This window comes from Podarcis cretensis (genome assembly GCF_951804945.1).
Source record: "Podarcis cretensis genome assembly, chromosome: 17".
Classification (NCBI taxonomy): Eukaryota; Metazoa; Chordata; class Lepidosauria; order Squamata; family Lacertidae; genus Podarcis; species Podarcis cretensis.
Genome location: NC_137187.1, coordinates 22,601,592 through 22,626,231, shown reverse-complemented (window position 1 = coordinate 22,626,231; position 24,640 = coordinate 22,601,592). Strand labels below are relative to the sequence as shown.

The 24,640-nt window shown below is 44.1% G+C and overlaps 2 protein-coding genes across 3 annotated transcripts in view; one reads left to right on the top strand and one right to left on the bottom strand.

The window, feature by feature from the left end:
• Nucleotides 1-1,222: 1,222 nt before the first annotated feature.
• On the top strand, nucleotides 1,223-11,312 carry MLANA (melan-A). The gene is made up of 5 exons (XM_079959899.1): nucleotides 1,223-1,382; nucleotides 3,551-3,645; nucleotides 8,435-8,531; nucleotides 9,549-9,653; nucleotides 10,316-11,312. The coding sequence occupies exons 2-5, from the start codon at nucleotides 3,572-3,574 to the stop codon at nucleotides 10,382-10,384; spliced, it is 345 nt and encodes a 114-aa protein (XP_079816025.1). The 5' UTR covers nucleotides 1,223-1,382; nucleotides 3,551-3,571; the 3' UTR covers nucleotides 10,385-11,312.
• A 7,032-nt stretch (nucleotides 11,313-18,344) lies between these two features.
• BRD10 (bromodomain containing 10) overlaps nucleotides 18,345-24,640 on the bottom strand; it is a 37,362-nt gene continuing 31,066 nt past the window's right edge. For both annotated transcript variants that reach the window (XM_079958620.1, XM_079958621.1), the window contains 2 exons: nucleotides 23,992-24,170; nucleotides 18,345-22,842 (listed from right to left, as the gene is read on the bottom strand). In XM_079958620.1, the coding sequence (XP_079814746.1) occupies nucleotides 19,193-22,842; nucleotides 23,992-24,170 (3,829 nt within the window). In that variant the 3' untranslated portion in view covers nucleotides 18,345-19,192. The remainder of the gene's footprint in view (nucleotides 22,843-23,991; nucleotides 24,171-24,640) is intronic.

Genomic DNA, 24,640 nt, shown 5'->3' with positions numbered 1-24,640 from the left:
CCGATCTGTCCTTCCAGTGAGCACTCAGGGCTGATTTCCTTAAGAATGGAGAGGTTTGATCTTCTTGCAGTCCATGGGACTCTCAAGAGTCTCCTCCAGCACCATAATTCAAAAGCATCAATTCTTCGGCGATCAGCCTTCTATATGGTCCAGCTCTCACTTCCATACATCACTACTGCTGTATGGGCAGTTAATTCAGATGAACCCATCTAGTCCCCCGAACCTTCTTATTGGTTCTATATTTCTATAGGTAGCTTTTGTGTAAATCTTTATTTTTTAAAAAAATCTTTACATTTGTTTTACAAGATTGCCGGCTGAGCCCTTAGCCAGCTTGCAGGGAAGTCTCTTTCCATATTAATCTGCTGCAAGCACCCTCTTTGATGTCAAAAATGATGGAGCTTCTATAGGACTGTCTCATTGGCATCCCCACAACTTCGGAGGCCCATCCGGCCAACCGGTTATTAGAATTCAGGTGCAGTTTGAGCTGAGATGATCATACCTACAACTGTCCTTTGTACAATGGTACCTTGGGTTACAAACGCTTCAGGTTACAGCCTCTGCTAACCCAGAAATAGTACCTCGGGTTAAGAACTTTGCTTCAGAATGCGAACAGAAATTGGGTGGCGGTGGCGTGGCAACAGCAGGAGGCCCCATTAGCTAAAGTGGTATCTCAGGTTAAGAGCAGTTTCAGGTTAAAAACTGACCTCCAGAACATATTAAGTTCTTAGCCCGAGGTACCACTGTACAGTCATACCTCAGGTTACAGACGCTTCAGGTTGTGTTTTTTCACGTTACGGACCTGCCGAAATTCGGAAGTACCGGAACGGGTTACTTCTAGGTTTCGGGGGTCACGCATGCGCAGAAGCACTCAATCGCACTTAGCGCATGTGCAGAAGTGCCAAATTGCAACCTGCGCATGCGCAGATGCGGCGCTGCGGGTCGTGAACGTGCATCCTGCACAGATCACGTTCGCAACCCGAGCGTCCACTGTACTTGTATTAAGCATTTGCTTCTGCCCCCTGCAGTGCTTCAAGAAGAGAGGTCTGGATTGTTCCACACAATAATTGAACAGCTACTCTTTATTGTTTGCGTAAGGCTGCAATCCTAGACACACTTAGCTAGGGAGCAAGTCCCACTGAACAGAATGTGGCTTCCCTCTGGAAGGGGTTTGGGTAGAAATGGAAAGAACAGAAACCATTTCTTTGGTCTTAGCCTTTCACGCTAATTAAAGCGATCAAAAGGCTGCACCGCTAGGAATTCAGACTCGTGATGGTCATGAGAGCTCAGTAGTCCTAAGGAGGAAATTTAAAAAAGTAAAAAAGAGATAGAGGAGGAAGGAAATCTGGTTATGCCTTAGCACTCAGCCAGAGTCGGTAAGAAAGGTAAGCCTTGTTTATTTCTTGCACAAGATTTTTATGTTGTATTAAATTTCAGTTTGACCAGTTTTTTTATCTCTTGAAAAAAAATATGTATTTGATTAAGAACTAAGTTTCTTAAATTGTGGGACCTTTAGCATGGGTCCCCCCCCCTTACCTGACTGTGGTAGCTCTGTAATTTTAGTTCACAGCACAATTTACTATTCTGTGCACTGCTGAAATCAGAGATTGCGATCCTGCACTTGATAGGCTGTTTCAATCTCCTTTCATTTAATGAGATTTAAGTAGCATAGCTGTGGGCCAAAATGTTTATCTGTGTGCTTTTCTGGATGAAGCCATTCAGTTTGATTTGATATGGCTGGTTAATTTTCCTTGGGTATTTACACAAATGACAAGCAGATAAATCCATCAGATTGTGACATTAGGAAAAGCACGGGGCAATATAAACTTAAGACAATGTTGGTCTACTGCCTTTGCAGAGTTGTGTTCATTCACATCCTAATAGCAAAACCTATTAAGTTTTTGATTTTTTAAAGTTACACAATGCTCCAGTGTGTCTTTTTCAAAATCAAGGGTCACCGAATTCTAAATCCTGGAATCTCTCTCTGTTCTTCAAACAGTGGTTCAGGGACTGGAAATTTATTTCATTTTTTAAATAGGTTTATTACGTTTTGGCGTAATAACTGACCCAGCTCCCTCCTGCAATCAGTGATCTGGCGCCATTAAACAATCGATGCTATCTAGCTGTAAGAACACTCTGCCCACTTTTTATTATTTAAACATTTCCCCCTTTATTTTATGAATTAAAAGAGTGGGTTTTGTTTTTAGCACACCATGTTTAAATTTGATAGCATTCAAGGGTACAATTTCAAAGTCAGACCTGCCCTGCAGTCCACTTTCTGTCTCTTTGCTACATTACCAGAATGTCTGACCAGCTAGCTCTGAAATGTCTGCTCTGATTGACAGCAGGTCTTCAGGGGCCCAGACAGCATATTTCACATAACTTGTTCTCTGTTCTACCTTTTAACAGAGGATGCAAGAGACTAAATATAGGATGATTCTGAATGCAAAGCCTTTCGCCTACCATACACTATAAAATGCATGTGCTCTTAACCTGCTATGTATACAGTAGTACCTTGGGTTAAGAACTTACCGTATTTTTTGCTCTATAACACGCACCCGACCATAACAAGCATGTAGTTTTTAGAGGAGGAAAATCCGTAGGCATGCCACCCGTAGGCATTTCCTCCATAACACGCACAGACATTTCCCCTTACTTTCTAGGAGAAAAAAAGTGAGTGTTATGGTGCAAAAAATACGGTAATTCGTTCTGGAGGTCCGTTCTTAACCTGAAACTGTTCTTAACCTGAAGCACCACTTTAGCTAGTGGGGCCTCCTGCTGCCGCCATGTGATTTCTGTTCGCATCCTGAAGCAAAGTTCTTAACCCAAGATACTATTTATGGGTTAGCAGAGTCTGTAACCTGAAGCGTCTGCACCCGAGGTACCACTGTATAGATATTCTGCAGATTACAGTAGTCTGAAATGCCCCTCCCCCCACCCAGAGGGCATGGAAGCTAAGAAGTGAATGTGTGGGGAGATGTCGATGAGCCCATTTATTTCACTTAGATTTTTCACATGCAGAACTTTATTAAAATACTTTAATAAGCAACCGGCTCATTCAGTCATTGAGATTTCCTTTTAGTGGTCAGTGCAAACATTTGCCTTTAATGGATCAATGTATAATCATTTTCCTAGCATCCTTTTTTCTCTTTCGAAGGATTGAGACAATATCTAAAGCAAACTAGAAAAAAACAATAAAATAAGAATTTTAAAAATGTAAAAATAAAAACCTTTCTGAACCCTAGATCAGGTATAGGCAAACTCGGCCCTCCAGATGTTTTGGGACTAAAATTCCCACCATCCCTGACCACTAGGGATCATGGGAGCTGTAGTCCCAAAACATCTGGAGGGCCAAGTTTGCCTATGCCTGCCCTAGATGGTCCCCACTCAAGACTTCAGCTGAGTATGACTATTTGGGAAACATTGTCAGTGAGCTGTTTAATTTCTTAAGAAACTGTCCAGTCAACAAATGAGGCTGTGTTTCTGCCAAGATTATCAAGGATACAGTGAAAATTCCGCATAGAGAATGGTCACCCCTTTGTCCATTTTGTAGGTGTGATCTGAACCAAACAAGATGCCCAGGGGACAGCACTACCTAGATGGCAGCTTTGCTCGAGGAAAGGGATCCACCTCTCTTTCAGCGGAAGAGTAAGCGGAGCTATCGGACTTATTGACCAGCTATTTCAATGCCATTCCAAATACGCAATTTTAGTCGCAAAAGGGAGAGTGGTTTTCTCCATCTGAGTTCAGGGTCAAGCTCTCAGCTCATCCATTTATAACCCCTTTCCTGGGGTGTGTGCCTGTTTTACTCCCCCTCCCACCCTGTATGCTGAGCCTCTGCCCATGTATGAAGCTTCCTTCTTCTTGCCCTGTGCTATTGGGTGCTGGCCAGTCTCTTGGCGGGGGGAAGGAGAAAGCCCTTCTCTGTGGGCAGGGCCTGAACAAGTCCTATTCAGGGAGGCATCCCTGGATGCTTCCTCTGGGATTCAGATTAACATTTCTAGAGTAGTGATTTTATTTGAAAAAGAACAAAGAGCTGAGCTGCTGCAGCCACAGCCCTACTGCTGTCGGAGGGGAAACTGGCCACAAACAAGACTGAAAACGGAGCCAGGGGGGAACAAATTTCAGGGTAGGAGGGAGATGGGAGTTGACTCGCCAATGTAAAGTGCCTTTTTTTCCTTTTGCTTTTAATGCACACTTTAATACTTTGTGGAATGAATGGAGAATATTTATAACCACTATCCCCAACTGTGATTGTCCTAAGGGTGTTTCTGCATGAATGTGTTGTTCTTGTTAGGTTTCTGATGTGCTGGTTCGCTGCATCCAATCACTAATTTCTCCAGGCTTTTGAAGATTGTCCACCCTGACTTCAGTTTTTCACAGTTTATACAGTAGACCGGGGCAACTTGAGAATGGCACAGTCTACACCATAAGAGGCAATAGCAGCCTGGCCCAGGGCTCAAATTACTGGGGCGGGGAAGCTTGGGGGCTTCTAATGAAAACCAAAACCTGACTTTCCCCAGTAATTTAATCCAAATTGTACCCCACCCTTCTAACAACAGTAGTTAAATAGACTGTCACAAAAGTGTGAGGACTGAGTGCCAGTAAGCATTGCAAAAGCCAGGACCTACATATGAATATGTAGATGTAAAGAGGCCAGTCTCAGGGATGCGGGTGGCGCTGTGGTCTAAACCACAGAGCCTAGGGCTTGCTGATCAGAAGGTTGGCGGTTTGAATCCCCGCGACGGGGTGAGCTCCCGTTGCTCGGTCCCAGCTCCTGCCTGCCTAGCAGTTTGAAAGCATGTCAAGTGCAAGTAGATAAATAGGTACTGCTCCGGCGGGAAGGTAAACAGTGTTTCCATGCGCTGCTCTGGTTCGCCGAAGCGGCTTAGTCATGCTGGCCACATTACCTGGAAGCTGTACGCCGGCTCCCTTGTCCAGTAAAGCGAGATGAGTGGCACAACCCCAGAGACATCCGCGACTGGACCTTTAAAGAGGCCAGTGACGGCAACATTATCTCTTAAAATACCTTCTGCTAGCAGGCAATCAAGGCCCTGGTCAACAGAGCAAGAATCTTAGAGAGAAGGGAGTTGATAAGATAAGACAACACAGTAATTAATTCACCTTTTACTGAAATTCTCAGTAACAGGTTGACAACACTAATTATGCTCATAACGCTAATTGCATTACATTCGTACTTACACAATCACATGACTGAGAGGGTCAGGTCCAATGTAGCCGATTTGGGTTAGTGGGGAGTCGTAGGTGATGCTCTACAGAGATTTGATCAGAACGCTGTTGCCTTGTTATCTGCTGGACACAAAGTTGTCAACAGTCTGTGTTCTGGGATTTCCTGTGACTCAGATGTCTGTGTTAGGAAACAGCTCTCTGCACAAATTGACCCTTTCCCACATTCCTCTGAGGCCTCCGGTATCTTCCTCTGTGTCTTTTGTTCTGGTTGGCGTCAGACCCATCAGACCCAGCCCACCGAGGGTTGCCCAAGGTTGATTTGAGAGCCTGGCATAGCTCAGTTGGTAGACCATGGGACGCTGAATCTTAGGGTTGTGGGTTCGAGCCCCACGTTGGGCAAAAGATTCCTGCATTGCGGGGGTTGGACCAGATGACCCTCATCCCAACTCTACAAGTTGATGATTCTATGACATCTTGTTGATTTCTTCAGCTCTCGTTGCTTCACTTGCAGCACAGAGACTCTTATTGCCCTTTCTCTTCAGCCTTATTCAAGAAAGCAAGAAAACATTTGTTGTTGTTGTTTAGTCGTTTAGTCGTGTCCGACTCCTCATGACCCCATGGACCAGAGCACGCCAGGCACTCCTGTCTTCCACTGCCTCCCGCAGTTTGGTCAAACTCATGCTGGTAGCTTCAAGAACACTGTCTAACCATCTCGTCCTCTGTTGTCCCCTTCTCTTTGTGCCCTCCATCTTTCCCAACATCAGGGTCTTTCCCAGGGAGTCTTCTCTCCTCATGAGGTGGCCAAAGTACTGGAGCCTCAGCTTCACAATCTGTCCTTCCAGTGAGCAAAGAAAACATACTTTGCTTATTTACACTCCCGCTCTCTGCTACTTTACGCTATACTGTAATGGTTTTTTAGGTGTCACCAGGAACTTGAGTTCATAGGAGTGCTGGAATTGAGATGATGGGGTTGGGCTTACGCACGAAGCGGTGGTGCTCACATATGAAGGGGGCATCCACAATGCCACATGCAATAGCTGTGAAAATAATTGTCATGGTCTGGTTCATAGGCGTTCAAAGTCCTGGTTGGAGATGTTGGGACTGGGGGCAAGATGGCAGGATTGGAGCAGGAACGGGAGTCCAGAAGCCAGGAGTCAGAAAGCCGAGAGTGCAAGGGTCAGAGAGCCTGGAGTCAAGAAGCCAAGGGTCCGAGGGTCAGGAAGCAAGGAGTCACAAAGTCGAGGGTCTGAGGATCAAGAAGCAAGGAGTCACGAAGTCACGAAGTCAGGGGTCTGAGGATCAATAATAAGAATAAGAATAAGAATAATAAATTTTATTTATACCCTGCCCTCCCCAGCCAAGGCCGGGCTCAGGGCGGCTAATAACCAGTAATAAAAATGAGTTGAATGAATACAACTTAAAAACAAGATTAGAATACATTAAAACAATTAAAATCAAGAAGCAAGGAGTCACAAAGTCAAGGGTCCAAGGATCAAGAAGCAAGGAGTCAAACGCAGCAAGGCAGGGAACGTGTTGCTGTGGCAAAGAGCCGAAGGGAAAATGCTGCCCTTATATCCCTTCCCAGCTCTTGCCACCAGGTGCTGTGAGTTACCAATTGGCCTCACCGTGCCTTGCCTCTTCAGAACAAGCTTAGGAAGGCCCCAGTCCTGCAGAGCCCTATTGGTCACAGGGCCTGGCTCTTGCACACAGCTGACAATAATCCCGTCGGAAATGGAATTGGCTTAGTTTGCAGATATGCTTTGGGGAATATATGCAATTGGGAAGAGCGGTAGCTTAGTGGTCGAGCATCCGTTTTGCATGCAGTAGTTCCCCTATTCAATCCCTGGCATTTCTAGGGAGGCCTGGGAAAGAATCCTGCTTGGAGTGCCAGAAAGCCTCTGCTAGTCCGGGTAGACAATAGCAAGCTAGATGGAGCAAGGGTCTGACTCAATTTAAGGCACCTTCCTACATTCCTAAGTTGAATACCCCAAGCTTGATGGGACTTTCAACATAACGATGTCATCTTATTGAACACTGTGAGGTTTACGTTGAGGGTGTCCATGGGAGGTCTTTATTTGCAAGGGATGCGGGTGGCGCTATGGTCTAAACCCCAGAGCCTAGGGCTTGCCCATCAGAAGGTTGGTGGTTCAAATCCCCGCAACGGGGTGAGCTCCCGTTGCTCTGTTCCAGCTCCTGCCAACCTAGCAGTTTGAAAGCATGCCAGTGCAAGTAGATAAATAGGTACCGCTCCGGCAGGAAGGTAAAAGGTGTTTCTGTGTGCTCTGGTTTCCGTCATGGTGTTCCGTTGCACCAGAAGCTGCTTAGTCAACCTGGCCACACGGCCCAGAAAGCTGTCTGTGGACAAACGCCAGCTGCCTCGGCCTGAAAGCGAGATGAACACCGCACCCCATAGTCACCTTTGACTGGACTCAACTATCCTTGCCTTTCTTTGCAGTAGCGTTGTGCTTTTGGAATGAGTTCTCTGAGGGGCATCTTGCTTCAGTTCTGCTTCCTTTTTATGGCAGGTGAAGGTGCTTCTCTTTGCTCAGACCTTTGGTAGAGGTGCATTGAGTTTTGATAAGTTTGTTTTCACTGTTGCTTCTGCCTTATTTCTTATTTTCATTGTTCCGATGTTATTGTCATTGTTCAATTTCAGCGTTCAAGTCCCACCCTGGGACTTTCAGGTGAGAGGTGGACTATAAACACCACAAATAAACAAATAATCATTTGCGCATTCACTTTTAGGTCCCATCACCCTCAGGGGGACGTACCTGTCCCCTCCGCTGTGTGAGAGGTTGTCTCTTGGGTGAGATGCAGTTGTGTGCTTGCCATTTCCACCTGCAGCATGCAGCTGGTACTGAAATATTTTTGAACTCAGCCCTTTCATCCCCTCTAAATCCTATTGTGTCAGTGTCATAACAAGGAGATAATTCCATATCATATTCATATGGAAGCCTCATCATGCAGTGTGCCAGTTGTGTTGCAGCCCATAATCAAAAGCCCATCTTTATTTATTTGTTCCTGGCTGCCTGTGTGTTTTTTTGCACAAATTCTGTACTGAATATGCAGTTTCATGGAGTTGATTCAACATGCTTATCACATTCCCTACGAAGCTACAAAAGCAAAACCGGTTGTTGCATCTACTGGTTTGCCTGGCCCTTTAAAACTGTGCTTTGGACAGGACATAGTAATATCTTCCTTGTTCCCATATGTGTTTTGTAATGGTGTCTTTTTCTTTCCCAAACAGGGCTGCAGGCATTGGAATTCTCGTTGTGATTCTTACAGCTTTGCTGATTATTGGCTGTTGGTATTACAAAAAGCGCAATGGTTATAGAAGCCTTCTGGTAAGGATAAAAATAAAAATTAAAAAATTCTGCATCTCAGTTCTGCCCGGGATCCACAGTCCAGTAGTCTTTCCCCCTAAACTCTGATGTGCAAGTACACTTCATGGTTACTCAGTACTGGTGAGGCAAATACACTCTGCCCCTGCTCTTAGGTACATTTGTATGGTACTGTACTTCCTATGATCTAGAGTTAAACCTAAACATAGGGAGCAGATACTAGCCCTGTCGTAAGTTAAGCCTTGGGTGTACTCTATGTGCACAATAGCCTATGACAGCCTTTGCCAGACTGGTTGCCCTCCAGATGTTTGGGAGACCCCCATCAGACGCAGCCCACAGAGGGTTGCCAAAGGTTTATGCAGGAGAAGGAGTTGTTTGGATTTGCTGTCCCGCTTTATCACTACCCGAAGGAGTCTCTAGCGGCTAACATTCTCGTTTCCCTTCCTCCCCCACAACAAACACTCTGTGAGGTGAGTGGGGCTGAGAGATTTCAAAGAAGTGTGACTAGCCCAAGGTCACCCAGCAGCTTCATGTGGAGGAGCGGGGAAGCGAACCCGGTTCACCAGATTACGAGTCCACCGCTCTTAACCACTACACTACACTGGCTCACAGTGGAGGGATGTATTACAAGACTATAGTGTTAGATAAAATGGCGTCCGGCACGTTTCCTTGCTGCGTCACTGGCTGTCCGCGCCGGTCAAAACCTTCTCACATATAGCATGTTAAGAACCACACATGCACTGTAGGGTGAGAGCAAGTAGGACCCCACTTTCACAGGGACTTAAAGAGCAAATTTTGTGCGAGACCACATGTGAATGTTAAATGCGGATAAAAAAGAAACTGAAAGCACATTGACATTACAGACAGATGATGTAAGCCACAAACAGATTTAGGCCTCATGTGCAAAACACTCTTAGACTTAATTCTCATTACTGGTTTTTTAAAAATATTATGGACCTTCTAATTTTCCTTGCATTCAAATGTCTCGTTTCTCTGCCCTTTTCTCCCTGTGTGCCACAGAGTAAGAATTTTGGAGGGGCCACTGGAAGGATCTCGGAAGGCAAAAGTGGTTTGTTGGGCTCCAAATTGCCCTTGCAGGAATACAACAGCAACAGAAGCCATGTGGTAAGATTATCCTTTTCTTAACATTTGGAAACCTTTTCTGTGACCACCAGAGAGTGCAGTGAGAGGGCCAGTGGAGTGGTTAGAGCTTTAGACTAGGACCTGAGAGACTGGGGTTCAAATCCCACGTTGCTCATGGGATCACCTTGGACCAGTCATTGCATCTTAGCCTAGCCTACCTCACAGGGTTGTTCTGAGGTTACAACTTAGCATATGAATAACAGTACGTTTCCGAACACAATTCAAAGTGTTGGTGCTGACCTTTAAAGCCCTAAACGGCCTCGGCCCAATATACCTGAAGGAGCATCTCCACCCCCATCGTTCGGCCTGGACACTGAGGTCCAGCGCCGAGGGCCTTCTGGCGGTTCCCTCACTGAGAGAAGTTACAGGGAACCAGGCAGAGGGCCTTCTCAGTAGCGGCTCCTGCCCTGTGGAACGCCTTCCCATCAGATGTCAAAGGAATAAACAACTATCTGACTTTTAGAAGACATCTGAAGGCAGCCCTGTTTAGGGAAGTTTTTTAATGACTGATATTTTCATGTATTTTTAATCTCCTGTTGGAAGCCGCCCAGAGTGGCTGGGGAGACCCAGCCAGGTGGGTGGGGTATAAGTAATAAATTATTATATTATTATTATTTTCCCTTTCCTGATTTCCATTTTCACAGGTGCCTGATGCTCCACCGGCCTATGACAAAATATCTGCCACCCTTTTGCCACCGCCATATGCCCCATGAAGCAGGAACCATTAAATCCAGTGCTTGAAGGATTACACGGACCATCTTTGATTTTTAGCTACACCTCTTGAAAAATAATGCATGCTATTGCAAATGTTTCTAGAAACCATTATTGCTTAAGAAAATGCAGCTGTTCCCAATTGTGCGAGATACCTGGAATGCTGATGCCTTTGTACCTTCATTCCAGTTGCCTGGAGTCATTCAGTGTAAGAGATGCTGTGATATATTTTATTCCAGGAGCTATACCAAGCATAATAAATAATGAAAAGCAAGAACCAGCCTTCCTGAACCAGTGCTTTTTTTAAAAAAAAAGTTTAGGGGTACTTTAATTTTGACTCAAGAAAATCACTGTTTTATAGTTCAAATCGGGAAGAATAAATACAGTAAATGGACAAAAGTACGAAGATTCACAGAGACGCGGGTGGCGCTGTGGGTTAAACCACAGAGCCTAGGACTTGCTGATCAGAAGGTCGGCAGTTCGAATCCCCGTGACGGGGTGAGCTCCCATTGCTCAGTCCCTGCTCCTGCCCACCTAGCAGTTCGAAAGCATGTCAAAGTGCAAGTAGATAAATAGGTAAACGCCGTTTCCATGCGCTTCTCTGGTTCGCCAGCAGCGGCTTAGTCATGCTGGCCACATGACCCGAAAGCTGTACGCCGGCTCCCTCGGCCAATAAAGCGAGATGAGCACCGCAACCCCAGAGTCAGTCACGACTGGACCTAATGGTCAGGGGTCCCTTTACCTTTACCTTACGAAGATTCACAAAATGTTTAGGGGTATGCGTATTCCCAGAAAAAAGCACTGATAATAACCCTCACACATGGATTCTATTACTCTTTTGTTCTTTTTGAGATTTACTAAAAGAATAAATGATCTTATCTCTTTAATGCTTCTCATTATGTAGCTTGCCAATTAATAAAGCCCCTTTTAGCTTCTTATGCTTCATTTGCTCAGCTCTCAGCGAACAAGTTGGCCTCTCAGAAGCCTCCTCCATCGTCTCAGGAGCTATTTCTCTACAAGGCAAACTAGGCGTGAAGGTGGAATAGCCCATCTGAGATCCCACTTAATTCAAATAACAACACAATGATTTCTGGCGTGTGGTGCGGAAGGGGAGATTCTGAAGAGTCCTGAAACCCACCTTTGCGTTTTGATGCCAAACCATTTCCCCCTTGTCGTTTTCTCTCCCGCTAAAGATTACAGTGGTACCTCAGGTTAAGTACTTAATTCGTTCCGGAGGTCCGTTCTTAACCTGAAACTGTTCTTAACCCGAAGCACCACTTTAGCTAATGGGGCCTCCCGCTGCTGCCGCACCGCCGGAGCACGATTTCTGTTCTCATCCTGAAGCAAAGTTCTTAACCTGAAGCACTATTTCTGGGTTAGCGGAGTCTGTAACCTGAAGCGTATGTAACCTGAAGCGTATGTAACCCGAGGTACCACTGTACATCGGGACTCTATGGGGAGAAAGAAAAGCTGGTACCAAGCCATTTCAGGGGGAAATCCTGGGTGGAGTAACTTAAGGGAATATTTCCACATTCAGGGGATGGGTTGCAGGGGCAGGAAAATCTAGCAAGCAATATATGTGGGTGAAGACATCCCTGTCTCCTCTCTGGGGTGAACAGCAACAGCCTTGCTTCATTTCATGTGTACATAGCCCTGTTGTGATATGGAAGATTCCATGGCAAGTTTTACCTACATCTTTTTTCTCTTTATAGTTACCATGGAGATTATGGACTGGGGCCATTACTCTGGGACCAGGTTAACTGTTTTTCCCATTTCCGCAAATTCAGACTCTCCCAGAAGCAATGACCTGTGGGAGACTGGATGTGCCCAGTGCTTTTTGGGGGGGGGGGCGCAGGGGTACGCATACCCCTAAGCATGTTGTGAATCTAAGTTTGGCCTCATTGAGGGGCAGTATTTCAATACGAGTAGGAAACTCGTATTCAATACGAGTAGGACTCCCTGGTCCTGAATGGGTTAACTGTGCTCCTGAACGACCAGGTGCACAGCCTGGGAGTCATTTTGGACTCACAGCTGTCCATGGAGGCACAGGTCCATTCTGTGTCCAGGGCAGCTGTTTACCAGCTCCATCTGGTACGCAGGCTGAGACTCTATCTGCCTGCGGACTGCCTCGCCAGAGTGGTGCATGCTCTGGTTATCTCCCGCTTGGACTACTGCAATGCGCTCTACGTGGGGCTACCTTTGAAGGTGACCCGGAAACTACAACTAATCCAGAACGCGGCAGCCAGACTGGTGACTGGGAAAGGCTGCCAAGACCACATAACACCGGTCTTGAAAGACCTACACTGGCTCCCAGTACGTTTCCGAGCACAATTTAAAGTGTTTATGCTGACCTTTAAAGCCCTAAATGGCCTCGGTTCACTATACCTGAAGGAGCGTCTCCTCCCCCATCGTTCTGCCCGGACACTGAGGTCCAGTGCCAAGGGCCTTCTGGCAGTTCCCTCACTGCGAGAAGCCAAGCTACTGTACAGGGAACCAGGCAGAGGGCCTTCTCGGTAGTGGCACCCACCCCGTGGAACACCCTCCCATCAGATGTCAAAGAGAAAACTACCAGACTTTTAGAAGACATCTGAAGGCAGCCCTGTTTAGGGAAGCTTTTAATGTTTAATAGACTATTGTATTTTAATATTCTGTTGGAAGCTGCCCAGAGTGGCTGGGGAAACCCAGCCAGATGGGCAGAGTATTAATAATAAACAAATAATAATAATAATAATAATAATAATAGAGTACCCCTAAACATTTTTTTATAGAAAAAAAAGCACTGGACTTGCCTGTGTTGTATCTGTGCGCCAGCATTGCTCCAAAGCCAATAGCTGCTTGGAGAGGCTTACACCAAGGAAACTGTGCATGGGAAAATGTGTTAAACTACCTATCCCACAGTACTGAGGTTGCAGTCCAAATAAGACTTATCCTATACAATTGTTTCAGCATTTGCTTCCAGTACCAAGCCCATTATAGTGTAGGCACTGGGCATATAGACTGTGCCTGGGCTCCATGGCACCCTGGGAGACTTATCTCAGCACCCACTTTTTTTGGGGGGGGGTGTTTTGTCTGCTTATTTGGGGGGTGAGTGAAATTGAGTTTCTAACACCCAGGGCAGTTCCTTAGACCAGGCATGGCCAAACTCGGCCCCCTAGCTGTTTTGGGACTACAACTCCCATCATCCCTAGCTAACAGGACCAGTGGTCAGGGGTGATGGGAAATGTAGTCCCAAAACAGCTGGAGGGCCAAGTTTAGCCATGCCTGCCTTAGACTTCTAAATGTACCTCCAGTGGCCAATGCACTTCCTGGAGCTGGAGTTCTCTTCAGCTTTGTATACAAATAAACCAAACTTATTAATTCCGAATACATTTTCTCAATTTGATTTTTTGCAACTGTTGAACTTGTTAATTCCGAATACATTTTCCCAATTTGATTTTTGCAACTGTTGAGCATGCCAACACGATTGTTTGGGATAAGTACAAGCAAAAGGGAAAGGGTCCAAAATGATTTTTACGAATTCAATTGATTGTAACTGAAACATGAGAATTATTGGTCATCAGGATACATTTGTGAGTGAATTATATTGTATTTATTATTATCAACACAGCGGGAAATCTTTGCAGATACTGGACTCTGTTTGAACAGTCCACATTTGCTTTTGCTTTTTTCTAAAGGAACTGTCTAGCCCAACAGAGATGATACTAAATGTGAAATCAGGTAGAAGACATTAATCAAGCAAATTGTAGCACATACATGATAAAATTAATAGTGGTAATTGGTCTCAGCCATTACCAGGAGCAGCTAAGAGTAGCTAATGTGCAGTTAATACTTGTGTTGCACTTAAATGGGGTGAAAGATAATGTGCTCCATGAACACTTTGACCGCGGCAAAACCTAATCCATTCTTTGAGTGTCAGCCTAAATTTCTTGGCAGTAAACCAACTGTGTACCTCTAATGTTGGAAATGCTGGTGGGGTAATGGGAAGGCTTTGTTTGCCCTCAGCATCATTACCGTGTGGCATCAGGAAGTTACCATGTCTACTATAACATTCTGTTTCATTGCAAACAAAGAGTGAAGATAGCCAAAGTAGCAGACAAGAACAAGGACTGTAAACCAGGATGTGAAAGGTAAGGGTTTTTCCCAATAGACAATTTCACTGACCAAACAGCAACTCGTGGAAAGAATGGAGTGCCAACATACTTTGGTGCAGCACATTTCTCTGGTTGTGGACCTCCAGTTTTGCAGCTAGAGGACAGTATTGACTTTCAGGGAAGGTACGAATATCCATGAATATGTCTGCGTACAATTGCAGTATCCCTCTTACACAACCTCCCTTCCATACCATTCTTGTTGTTTAGATGTTTAGTCGTGTCCGACTCTTCGTGACCCCATGGACCAGAGCATGCCAGGCACTCCTGTCTTCCACTGCTTGGTCAAATTCATGTTCATAGCTTCGAGAACACTGTCCAACCATCTCATCGTCTGTCGTCCCCTTCTCCTTGTGCCCTCAATCTATCCCAACATCAGGGTCTTTTCCAGGGAGTCTTCTCTTCTCATGAGGTGGCCAAAGTCTTGGAGCCTCAGCTTCAGGATCTGTCCTTCCAGTGAGCACTCAGGGCTGATTTCCTTCAGAATAGAGAGGTTTGATCTTCTTGCAGTCCATGGGACTCTCAAGAGTCTCCTCCAGCACCATAATTCAAAAGCATCAATTCCATACCATTAAGGTACTCGAAAGATCAAGGCAAAGTAAGAGGCACTTCCAAGAACCAAGGAGTAACGAGTTGAGAGCTGACAGCAAGGGCACTTACAAACATAATTTTTATAGGTGGCATTCAACTCACTTTTACTCAAGAGTATATCTATTCAAATTAATGAATCAAATTTAGCCATGTTCCTAGTTCAATGCATCTATTCTGAGTTAAATTTAATTGAATGCCATTAATTGTGCGTTCACTTTTCCTCATGAGATTTTATTTTTCATAATAAGATAAAATAAACTAATCTCAATAAAAACAAAGAGCAAGGAAAAAGAAAATGTGGAGTCGTCTCTCAAAGGTAGCTCTTAATCCTTGTCACCCACAGAAAGTGGTGGCCTTCCTAGGTGCCACCTGGGAGCTTTCCTTTCTTCCCCCAGTCTCTCGTCCTGAGAGGTCTTCCCTTCCCTGCCTCTCACTCAGGGTCCTTCCACCAACCATCTATCACCTTCAATAATGGACCAGAGCAGAGGACACCAAACGGAAAAAAGAAAGAGGGGGGAAAAGGGGGGAGAGAAGGAAAGAAAGGAAGAAAAGAAAGACAAATAAAAAGGACTTCCGATTTTCCGTCTGTTAGTAGATAAAATAAATTATTCAAAACATTCACTCTAAATTGACACCCAGCCATTTTACTTTCTGTTAAGTAATATTTTTTTCCATTCTTCAGACCCAAGTGTCTCAAATTCATTCATTCTCTTTTTCACACACAAAGTCCAAAAGAGGTTCTCTATTATTATTACATAATGTCAGCAATGGTTTTTCTCTAATCAAACAACTTTGCCTCCAATAATTTCAACAACCATGCCCCTCCATATCAAGCAATAACAAATCTTTCCATTGTGCATTCATGATTTATGCCGATTATGCTATTGTGGAAGTTATGGACAATCCTGCTTTTAATACTGTTTGTGCCTGCAACATTTTGGGCAGTCATATTGCTTCAGTTCCAGTCAGTGCACATCCTGTAACTTCGTGCTGAAATAAGGTTACCATTCCCCCCCCCCCAAGAATCTGGGGACACTTTTTTTAAAAAAAAGAGAAAAGTTGTTTTTTAAGTAATATCTTCTCTTCTGTGGTCTCCTCTGTCGCGTGGCCTTCCTCTGGGCCCCAGCATGCTCTCTTGGAGCGCTAGCCGCTGTGGAGTAGGCTCGGGTCGGGCCTGGGCTTGGCCACATGTCCTTGCCCTCCCGGTGCTCTCCTACCTCTCCTTCTCAGCGGTGGCGGCAGCAGCTGTGCGGCAAGGTCGGGGCTCCTCTCTTTTTTCTCCTTCCTCTTTCTCTCTCTTCCTTCTTCTCCTCTCCTCCTTCTCCCTGCATCAGCTCTGGGGTTTTCCTGGCCCCAGAGCGCCACTGGGCAGTCAACTGGGTGGCTGGGGGCTCTTGCCCCCAGTTCGATTCGGGTCACGGCGGAGTCAGCGGTTCCTCGTTGATGCGCTTTGTGTACCCGGTTCCCCCTCAGCAGTGGCGGCAGCAGCGGCAGCCTCAGCAGCCCAGAGTCAGCCTGGTAGCACAGTTGGCTCTGGCTGGCTTCAGGAGCTGCTCACTGCCGTGGCGCCCACCATTCTACCTCGCCAGAAGTCCCCATATGATGTGTCTTGTGCCATTGAACCAATCACGCAACATTCATTTCCTTCTAATAAATCTACAACACTTAAAATATAAATCTGGGGACATTAAATGAAATCCGAGGACATTCCAGGGATGGATTTTGCCCAGGGACAGATTTGAAAATCCGGCGACTGTCCCCGGGAAATGGAGACGTCTGGTAACCATATGCTGAAATCTCATAAATGTTCTACAGTGGGGGGTTTTCCCCCACTTTTGTTGCGCTGGAGCCAGCAGTAGACAGCAATGATTTGGTAACATTGGGCAAGCAGCACAGAGCAAAAAAGTGAAACTATTATTGTGTCAGTAATATGTTGCAGAATATACCCGCACACACACCCAACACCCCCCCCCCCAAGGTATGATAGATGTAGCCCGAAGCAGAGTTTGATGTACATTTAAGAGACTCTTCTACAAATGGCTTGGAAGTCCTAGCGGTTTGAGTGAAGGGGAGACAGGCTCTAAATGTTAGCATTTTCAAAGATCTATATTACAGAAATCGTTACGGAGACAAAACATTATCAAATCCTAAACATTCTCTACAATTCGCAATCTTTAATTTTGTTCAACAAAAAACATTTGTTTAGTGACAGTCACCTACCACAACATGAATCTCTATGATAACTCTAGTGCTATCACTAGACAAAAAAAAAGAGGAAAACCTGGCTATTGCTATTTGCCTACTGTGAAGTTCGAGGTAAAATAAGGACACCTGGAGAATGAATGTTTAGGCCAGTTCTGGCTGATACTCCCAGTTAGACTTGGCTAAAGACAGCCTAGTCCTGCAAATATAAAATCCTGCCCAACTAAATTAAGCAAAGTGTGAATAAGCATGACTTAGATTTCTACCTTTCCGATAGGTTCAGTTTTGAAAGGTCACATTTCAAACTGTTTTATGTAGAGAACAGTTCCTGAGCTTGCTGCTTAATTCAACTTTAAGTTCAGTTTCTTAAACAGGCAATCCAGTTCTTTACTCATCTTCCGTCCTTCTAACAAGTGCAGCCCTTGTCCCAGGCTTATGTGTTACCAGGAAGGAGCATTCAGAATTTCAGCAATTTCTCACATAAGATTCAATTCCCCAATTCTTCCAGCTTGCAGCATCTGTAGCCCACCCCATCCACCATATTTGCTAGAAAACCTTTTCTTAGTTTCTCTTTGTAGTCACTTATATAAAAGCTGAAGTATTCATTAACATTTAACCCCTTGATGCCTTTGACACAACGAACAGATCTGCAATCAAATCTGGCAATCTTTCTTTTTTTCTTCCTGATAATGGAAAAATGAATATTTTCACTCCCTGTCGCAATGGTGAAAATAGAACAAGCTCAAATGTCCATAACTGTATAAGCTGGGGGGGGGGGGTTCAAATGATGCACAAAAGAGCAAGAGAAAGAAATCAAAAGCTGGGAAACCACAAACTTGGGCACTTTTACTTGGCAAAAAATCCCATTAGTTTTAATGGAATTTATGTCTAAGTATCTGAGCTTAGGACCACAACCTTTCTGTTAATCCCAACATAATAATTTCTTAATGCCCATACATGTCATAACCCTGTGCTCTCAAGTATTTCTTCTCCAGATGAAACTGATACATTATCAAAGAAATACGGCAACTTTGTTTATTACATGCAGATTTTTCTGCATTATTGCTAAACAGTACACTTGTCCAAAATTACTAAAATACTTAAAAAACTATACATTATGTAAACAAAACATAAATAAGACAGAGTAGTTCTTTTTACACATAGTTTAGTACATACTGTTAGGGAGTCAGGGATATGTACAATTTTACACCATAGATTGCATTTTTACAATGCATAAATATGCTTTAAAAAAAGAGAGAGAGAACCAAGTAATTTTTCTTAAAAAGTGTACTGTGTTTATAATTAAGATGGAAAAGTCTAAATTTGAAGAAGAAACATATCCCTGTAAATGTGCTAACCAAAAATTAAACGTTGCTTTCTACAACACACCTTAACAGACGGTCTTATCTGACCACTTTAATAAAAACCCTTTGAAAGTATAAGTCTGAAAAGTATTTTAATGATGAGGTTCCTCACCATTTAAAAATAAAATTGTAAGCAGCTGCAATCTAATATGAAGTAATTTTTAGAAAATCAACTATGGCCATAAACCCTTGGGTAGATGGTAGGCGTTTTAAAATTTGAGCATGTGGCAGCTCCCAATTTAATGGCAAACTAGCAGCCAACACATCTGATGAGCAGAATCTGAATCTATTCAGCCTGTGAGTTCCCAAGAACATGCACAACAGCTCAGTTCTTTGCCTGGCGGCTTCCACAGGCTCAAAACTAGCCATCACATGCCATGGGTTCATGTACATCAGCCTCATGTCTGGTATGTTTCAAATATCAGAAGAATTTCTTAAACAATTATAAATTAACTTCATACACAAAAGAATGCCCCAACATTTTAAGGGCTCGTTTACTTTACATTTAAGATGCAGCTGTGTTAGGCACACCTATGTTGGGTTTCAGAAAATTAGGGAAGACAACAGCAGGACTCCTGGTTGTGGAAACGATGTCAGGAGAGAAGGACGACGGTAGAGAGGAAGATTTCGATGTTGGAGTCTTTATAGCATTCAGAATGGCTCCTTCTGGGCTGACCATCAGTTTTTTTATAGATGTGTCTAGATGTAATACAGGTGTACTGCTTTGCAACTGTGAGTTAGCAGTGTGAGTGGCACAAACCAAAGACGTTTTAGCTAGACCGCCGGGCCGGGTGGTTACCAAAGGCGCAGACAATGTTGCTGCAAAAGATGGGGCGCTTGGTTTTGCGGCGCTGTTTGCAACTTGTGGCGCTGCATGTACAATTGGCAGGGGGTTCGCAGTCCCAAGAGCGTTCACGATTTTGGTAGAGCTTTTCAAAGGCTGTTTTGACGGCTGCCAGCTTAATGCATTGCTCAACACTTGTGTAGTCTTCTGGGGAGAAGGAGAAGGATGGGATACACCTTGAAGCCCATGGCCATTATTAACAGTTAAAAGAGGGCCAAGTTTTGGATTTGTAGAGATGAGAAGGACGTGGCTGCCGGCTCCGAGACCCTGAGGTGGAACAATGAACCGAGTGCCACTGATCATTATCTGAGTTCCAGGTGCCAAAGGTGTACACGTGTTAATAATTATTTTTTGTTGAACACAAGACTCGTTCAGCTGTCCTCCTACATTGCCAGCTATAGATGGTGAAGCTGGAACAGTCTGAGTGGTGGCGGCAGTAGGAGCAGAAGTGAAAGCAGGGGCGGGCTTTACAAAATTAGGAGGCAGCGGCTGACAAGGTAGGGAAACTAAGTTAGAAAAGCTAACAATTTTACCTGTATTTGGTGGATTGGGGGCCAATACAGTTTGAGGTTTGGGAGCACTTCCATTTGTTGGCACTGCAGCTGGAATTCTGGGTGACTGAAACTGAACGAGTGTGGACTGTTGACCTTTTGAAAGGGGCATACACTGTACAACAGGGGAAACTGCTGGCAATTGAGGGGCTGTTGGTATCATTTTGGGGGCACTATTCACAGGTCTGGGCAAGGCAACTGTACCTGGCAATTGAAAAGTAGATGACAAGCTTGGATGAGCTGGTGGAGTCGTTGAAATTAGTACTGATGAAGCAAGGTGTCCCGTTTTCACAGTAGATATAGCCACAGTATTTCCAACATTAGAGGTACGCAGTCGAGTAGTTAAAACGGGTGTGACTTTTGTTGAAGTATCTGTTCCACCAGCCAAGGCAGTAGACCACGTTCCAGAAGTGGTTCCACTCAATGCCGCAGAAGCAGCATCTAAACATGTTGTTGTTGTTACTGTAGAAATTGCTCTTGTTGTAAGACTCAGAGACTCTTCGACTGGTGCAACACTCTTTGCCAAGCTTGAACACAGAGGAACCAAACCATCATTTGACAATGGCAAAATTACACCCTGGCTACTTTTCTCTTCCGCATCTTTGGGAGCTGCCGATTGCATAATGTTAACTGGTGGAACACTCGGTGCATTAGCTGTGCTATTTATGATGGCCTGGCCAATATTAAGTCCTATTTTCACATCTTTTATTTGAGAAACTGTTGGTGATGTATTAACTTTAAGTGATGCTCCCACGGTAGATGGAATCAGGACTAACTGAGGCTGCTCTGTGCTTTTAACAAATGCTTTTCCCATCGAAGGAGAGAAGGTCTGTTTAAAGGGCTCTGCAGTCAAACCAGTATTTGACTGAATATTGGCAAGTGGTCTATTAATGAAAACCAGTTTCTGTGCGGTAATGCCAGTGGATGTTGGAGCAGGGACGAGGTTGACTCCTGCAGTTCCGCAAGCGGGAAGAAGGGGGGGATTTGTGACCAACATAAGTTTTTGAATTTGAGTGCCACTCACAACACTCCCACTGCTTATAGGTGTGGCCTCAGGCTGTGTAACAGGAGAGTTCATACTATTTACATCAGCTTGCTGATTAATAAAAGAAGCCTGGGTAGTGCATATGGCATTCTGCCCACTATTACCTGGCAAAATGCTATTTGCATTACCAGAGCTGTTAGGATGTGCCGGCATGGCGATATTAGATGATGACATTGGAGATAAGAAAGTGGGAGAGGACACATGTACAGTTTTTTGCATTCCATGACCCACCGTAGCACTGTTCGTTGGTTGCCCAAACGCAAACATCATGTTTTTCCCTATTCCCTGATTTACACCACTGGGAACAGCTGGAATGGAAACAGAAGTTGTGGGAGAGGACTGGATGAGTGCTGGGATATTAGATACGACTGTTGTCGCAGCTGAAAAGGTAGAGGTTGACAACTGTGTGGATTTTGGCACTAAAAATGCCTGAAGCTGAGGTGCGTATGTGAAAACGGAACCCGGAGTTAAGTTACTAGGGGAATTCTGGTCTGAATTTGTCTGCACCTTAACGATTCCTGTGTTCCCACCTCGCGTCCTAACAAGGATGGATTGCGAATCTCTGATGCAGACTGTTTTCAGCTCCTGTTTAGATTCGTCGGTGTCACTTTTCTGCGGGGATGCTAGTCTTGGGGAGGAACCGCTGGTGCAAGAAGAAACACTTGGTGGTAGTGTTGTTGTCAGCGCCTGAACTGTAGATGAAGTGACAGGGAATGAGGTACCTGAAACAACAGTCTTAGTTTTAGTAGTCTCACTTTGGCTCATTTTCATCACTGACGCCAACACGTTGCCTGTGGCTGATACAGAGGGCAACGCCAAAAGACCCTTTGCTGCATTAGCTCCTTGTGGCAAATGTGTAGCATTCTTTTTAAAATTTGTGCCGGGGAGAAACGCAGTAGCAGCATTTATAACCGAAGCTGGAAAGGCAGGAGCTAAAGTAGTGTTGACAGCTGTTGACTGCGGAAGAGAAAGACGGTGTTGCTCGTTCGTCTTCTGCGGCAACGGCGGAATTTCTTTTGCGACACTTTTACCCTCTCTGTGGTGGATAAGGAAATTTTTAGGCAAAATAAGGACCTGCTGCATGAGTTTCTCTCCTGTGGTTTTTTCTCCTGGTTTACAATCGGCCACAGGCTGCACCTGAATTTTCAGTGAATTGTTATGCAAGTCTATTGGCATGCAGTGGCCATCAGGTATTTTGTATAACACTTGTAATGGACTCTTGGAACTGGCCTGGCAGGGCAATACTGGTTTGACTGGGGAAGAACCTATAGTTGACATAATCAGTTTTTCAGACGTAGAAATGCTTCTACCTTGAGCAGGTGGAAGCTGACTTGTTAAGGTCACTTTGTTCCCAATATTCTTAGCAAGCAAGGCCTGGATGGGTTTGGTCCCTTTTATTAAGCTTGATATTGATGGTGGCGAGTCTGTCGTGTCCAATGATTCTGAAGATGAGGATTCTGTTTGTTTAGCTTTATTCAAGCCACCATCAATTGACAAGTCATTTTCCATACCATAGACTGTGGTATCACCTGTGCTTAATTTCAGCTTTTTCCTTGGTGAAAACTCTCTTGTGCTATCATCTAGGTAACTGTTTTGCTTGGACTGGCGTTTAAAAGATTTAGGCACCATCTTCTGTATTTCTTTGCAAGCCAGTTCTTTCCTTAACAGTCTGGATTTTCCCGCAGCAAGTTCCATTTCTGACAGTTTCATGTCCTCTAGAGAGAGAAGAAAGCAAAAGGGAAGTTTTAAAAAGCTAAATTAAAATGTTTCTAGAACTTTATTGTTGGTGGAGGCTCTGTCAATGTAAAATATATTTACACCACCAATAGGAGGACGTTCTGAGAATATTCTTAATTTATTTATTTATTTCATCAAGAACTTGCTAATTACACATTTTCAGAAGACAGTAACTTAATCTATATCCAATTACATTTTATAACATTTTCTGTACTGGCATAAGATCTCATTAGGAAGTCAATACTGTTTAATTACTATTTGCTGATGTTAGTTTTACTGTTTACTATTAGGTTTTAATGGATTGTTGAATATTGCTTTATTTGATACAAGTTGTTTATTTTAAAGCTATTGTGACTTTTTAGATTGGATCACACTGTTACTATTAATGGTTGATGTTTTATTATGTTTGTATATGTGTTGGAAGCAGTTTCTCGGGGGGGGTGTATGTATATATACGTGTGTGTGTATGTATGTCATTACAAACTAAAATTGTGAATGTTTTCCAAGATGTTAAATTCAGATACCTACTTTTTAACTGATAGTAAAGCTTCTTTAGTAAAAGACCACACTGCTTAAGTTGGAAAGTCTTTTAATCAAAAATAGTGGCGACTCATGAACATCCCACCATTTACCCTGAAATAGCCTGAGCTTTTGCAAGTGTGCCCATTGAACACTTGCAAAAGGCTTAAAAGGTACTCAAAAACCCCTGCCTCTGCTAATTTCCCTTTTCCCCAAACCAAAGAACACACCTTTGGAGGAAGGAAAAGGGAAGACAGCAGGTGTTCCCAGGGCCATGGCTTCTTGTACTGGGAATATCTTCTCTGTTTTCTTCTTCCCCAAATGTAAGTTGTTGGGTTTCAGGGGAAAGGAGGCAGCAGCAACTGTTCACAGGAATGAGTGAGCATAGCTGTGCTCAATCCTACTCAAATCCTCACGAGATCCTAAAGCTAGATAAATTGCTGAGTTTTGCCCCCTAATAAATAAGCACCCCACAAATTTTATGGTGGGAACTGGGCTGAAGTGCCCTGTGTTTTACCACTCAAACTCTCTAGCTGACTAAAATAAGAACCATATGCAAGGACTGCTGTATGTGCCTAGGTACTCACAATGACTAGCAAAGGACTTACCTGTATCTGTATAATCCCTTTTCAGAAGTTCATTGTGCTCAGGGGACTCACTCGTTGCTTTAGTGGAAACCTCCATGCCAGTATTTACTTCACCATCCTCATTAGTCCACTGTTCTCTTGTAAATTTATCATGATCTGGTTGCTTTTTGAAGTCATCATAATCCTTTTTTAACCGTGACCTTCAACAAAACATCACAAGAAAGAACGACTTTGACATGATATTCCTGCTGTATGGTGATGGCAGGACAATAAAGGATCTTACACAGCCTAAATGGTCATTAAGCGAGTTACTTCAAGCCTGGAAAGATAAATATCCACCATTTATTACACAATGGTCTGATGACCCTAATGTCACTGCTACATTTGAGCATACTTTGCTTGTATAAATATATGGGTGGCACATTGATCTATATGTGTAAATTAAGATGTTTATTGATGTTTAAACGTATCATTCATGTGAGCTGATGGGGTTTTCTTTTTGTGCTTCTTCCCTTCTTTGTTTTCTCTCAGTCTCTTTTTCTTTTTTCTTTAATGAATTTGCAATAACAAAATCATTGGGGGGGAAACAAACTAGATAATTCTGGCTGGAGACACAGATCTGGTGACATAATTACCTAGACCCATCACTGTCTAAGCTGGGAAGTACCAT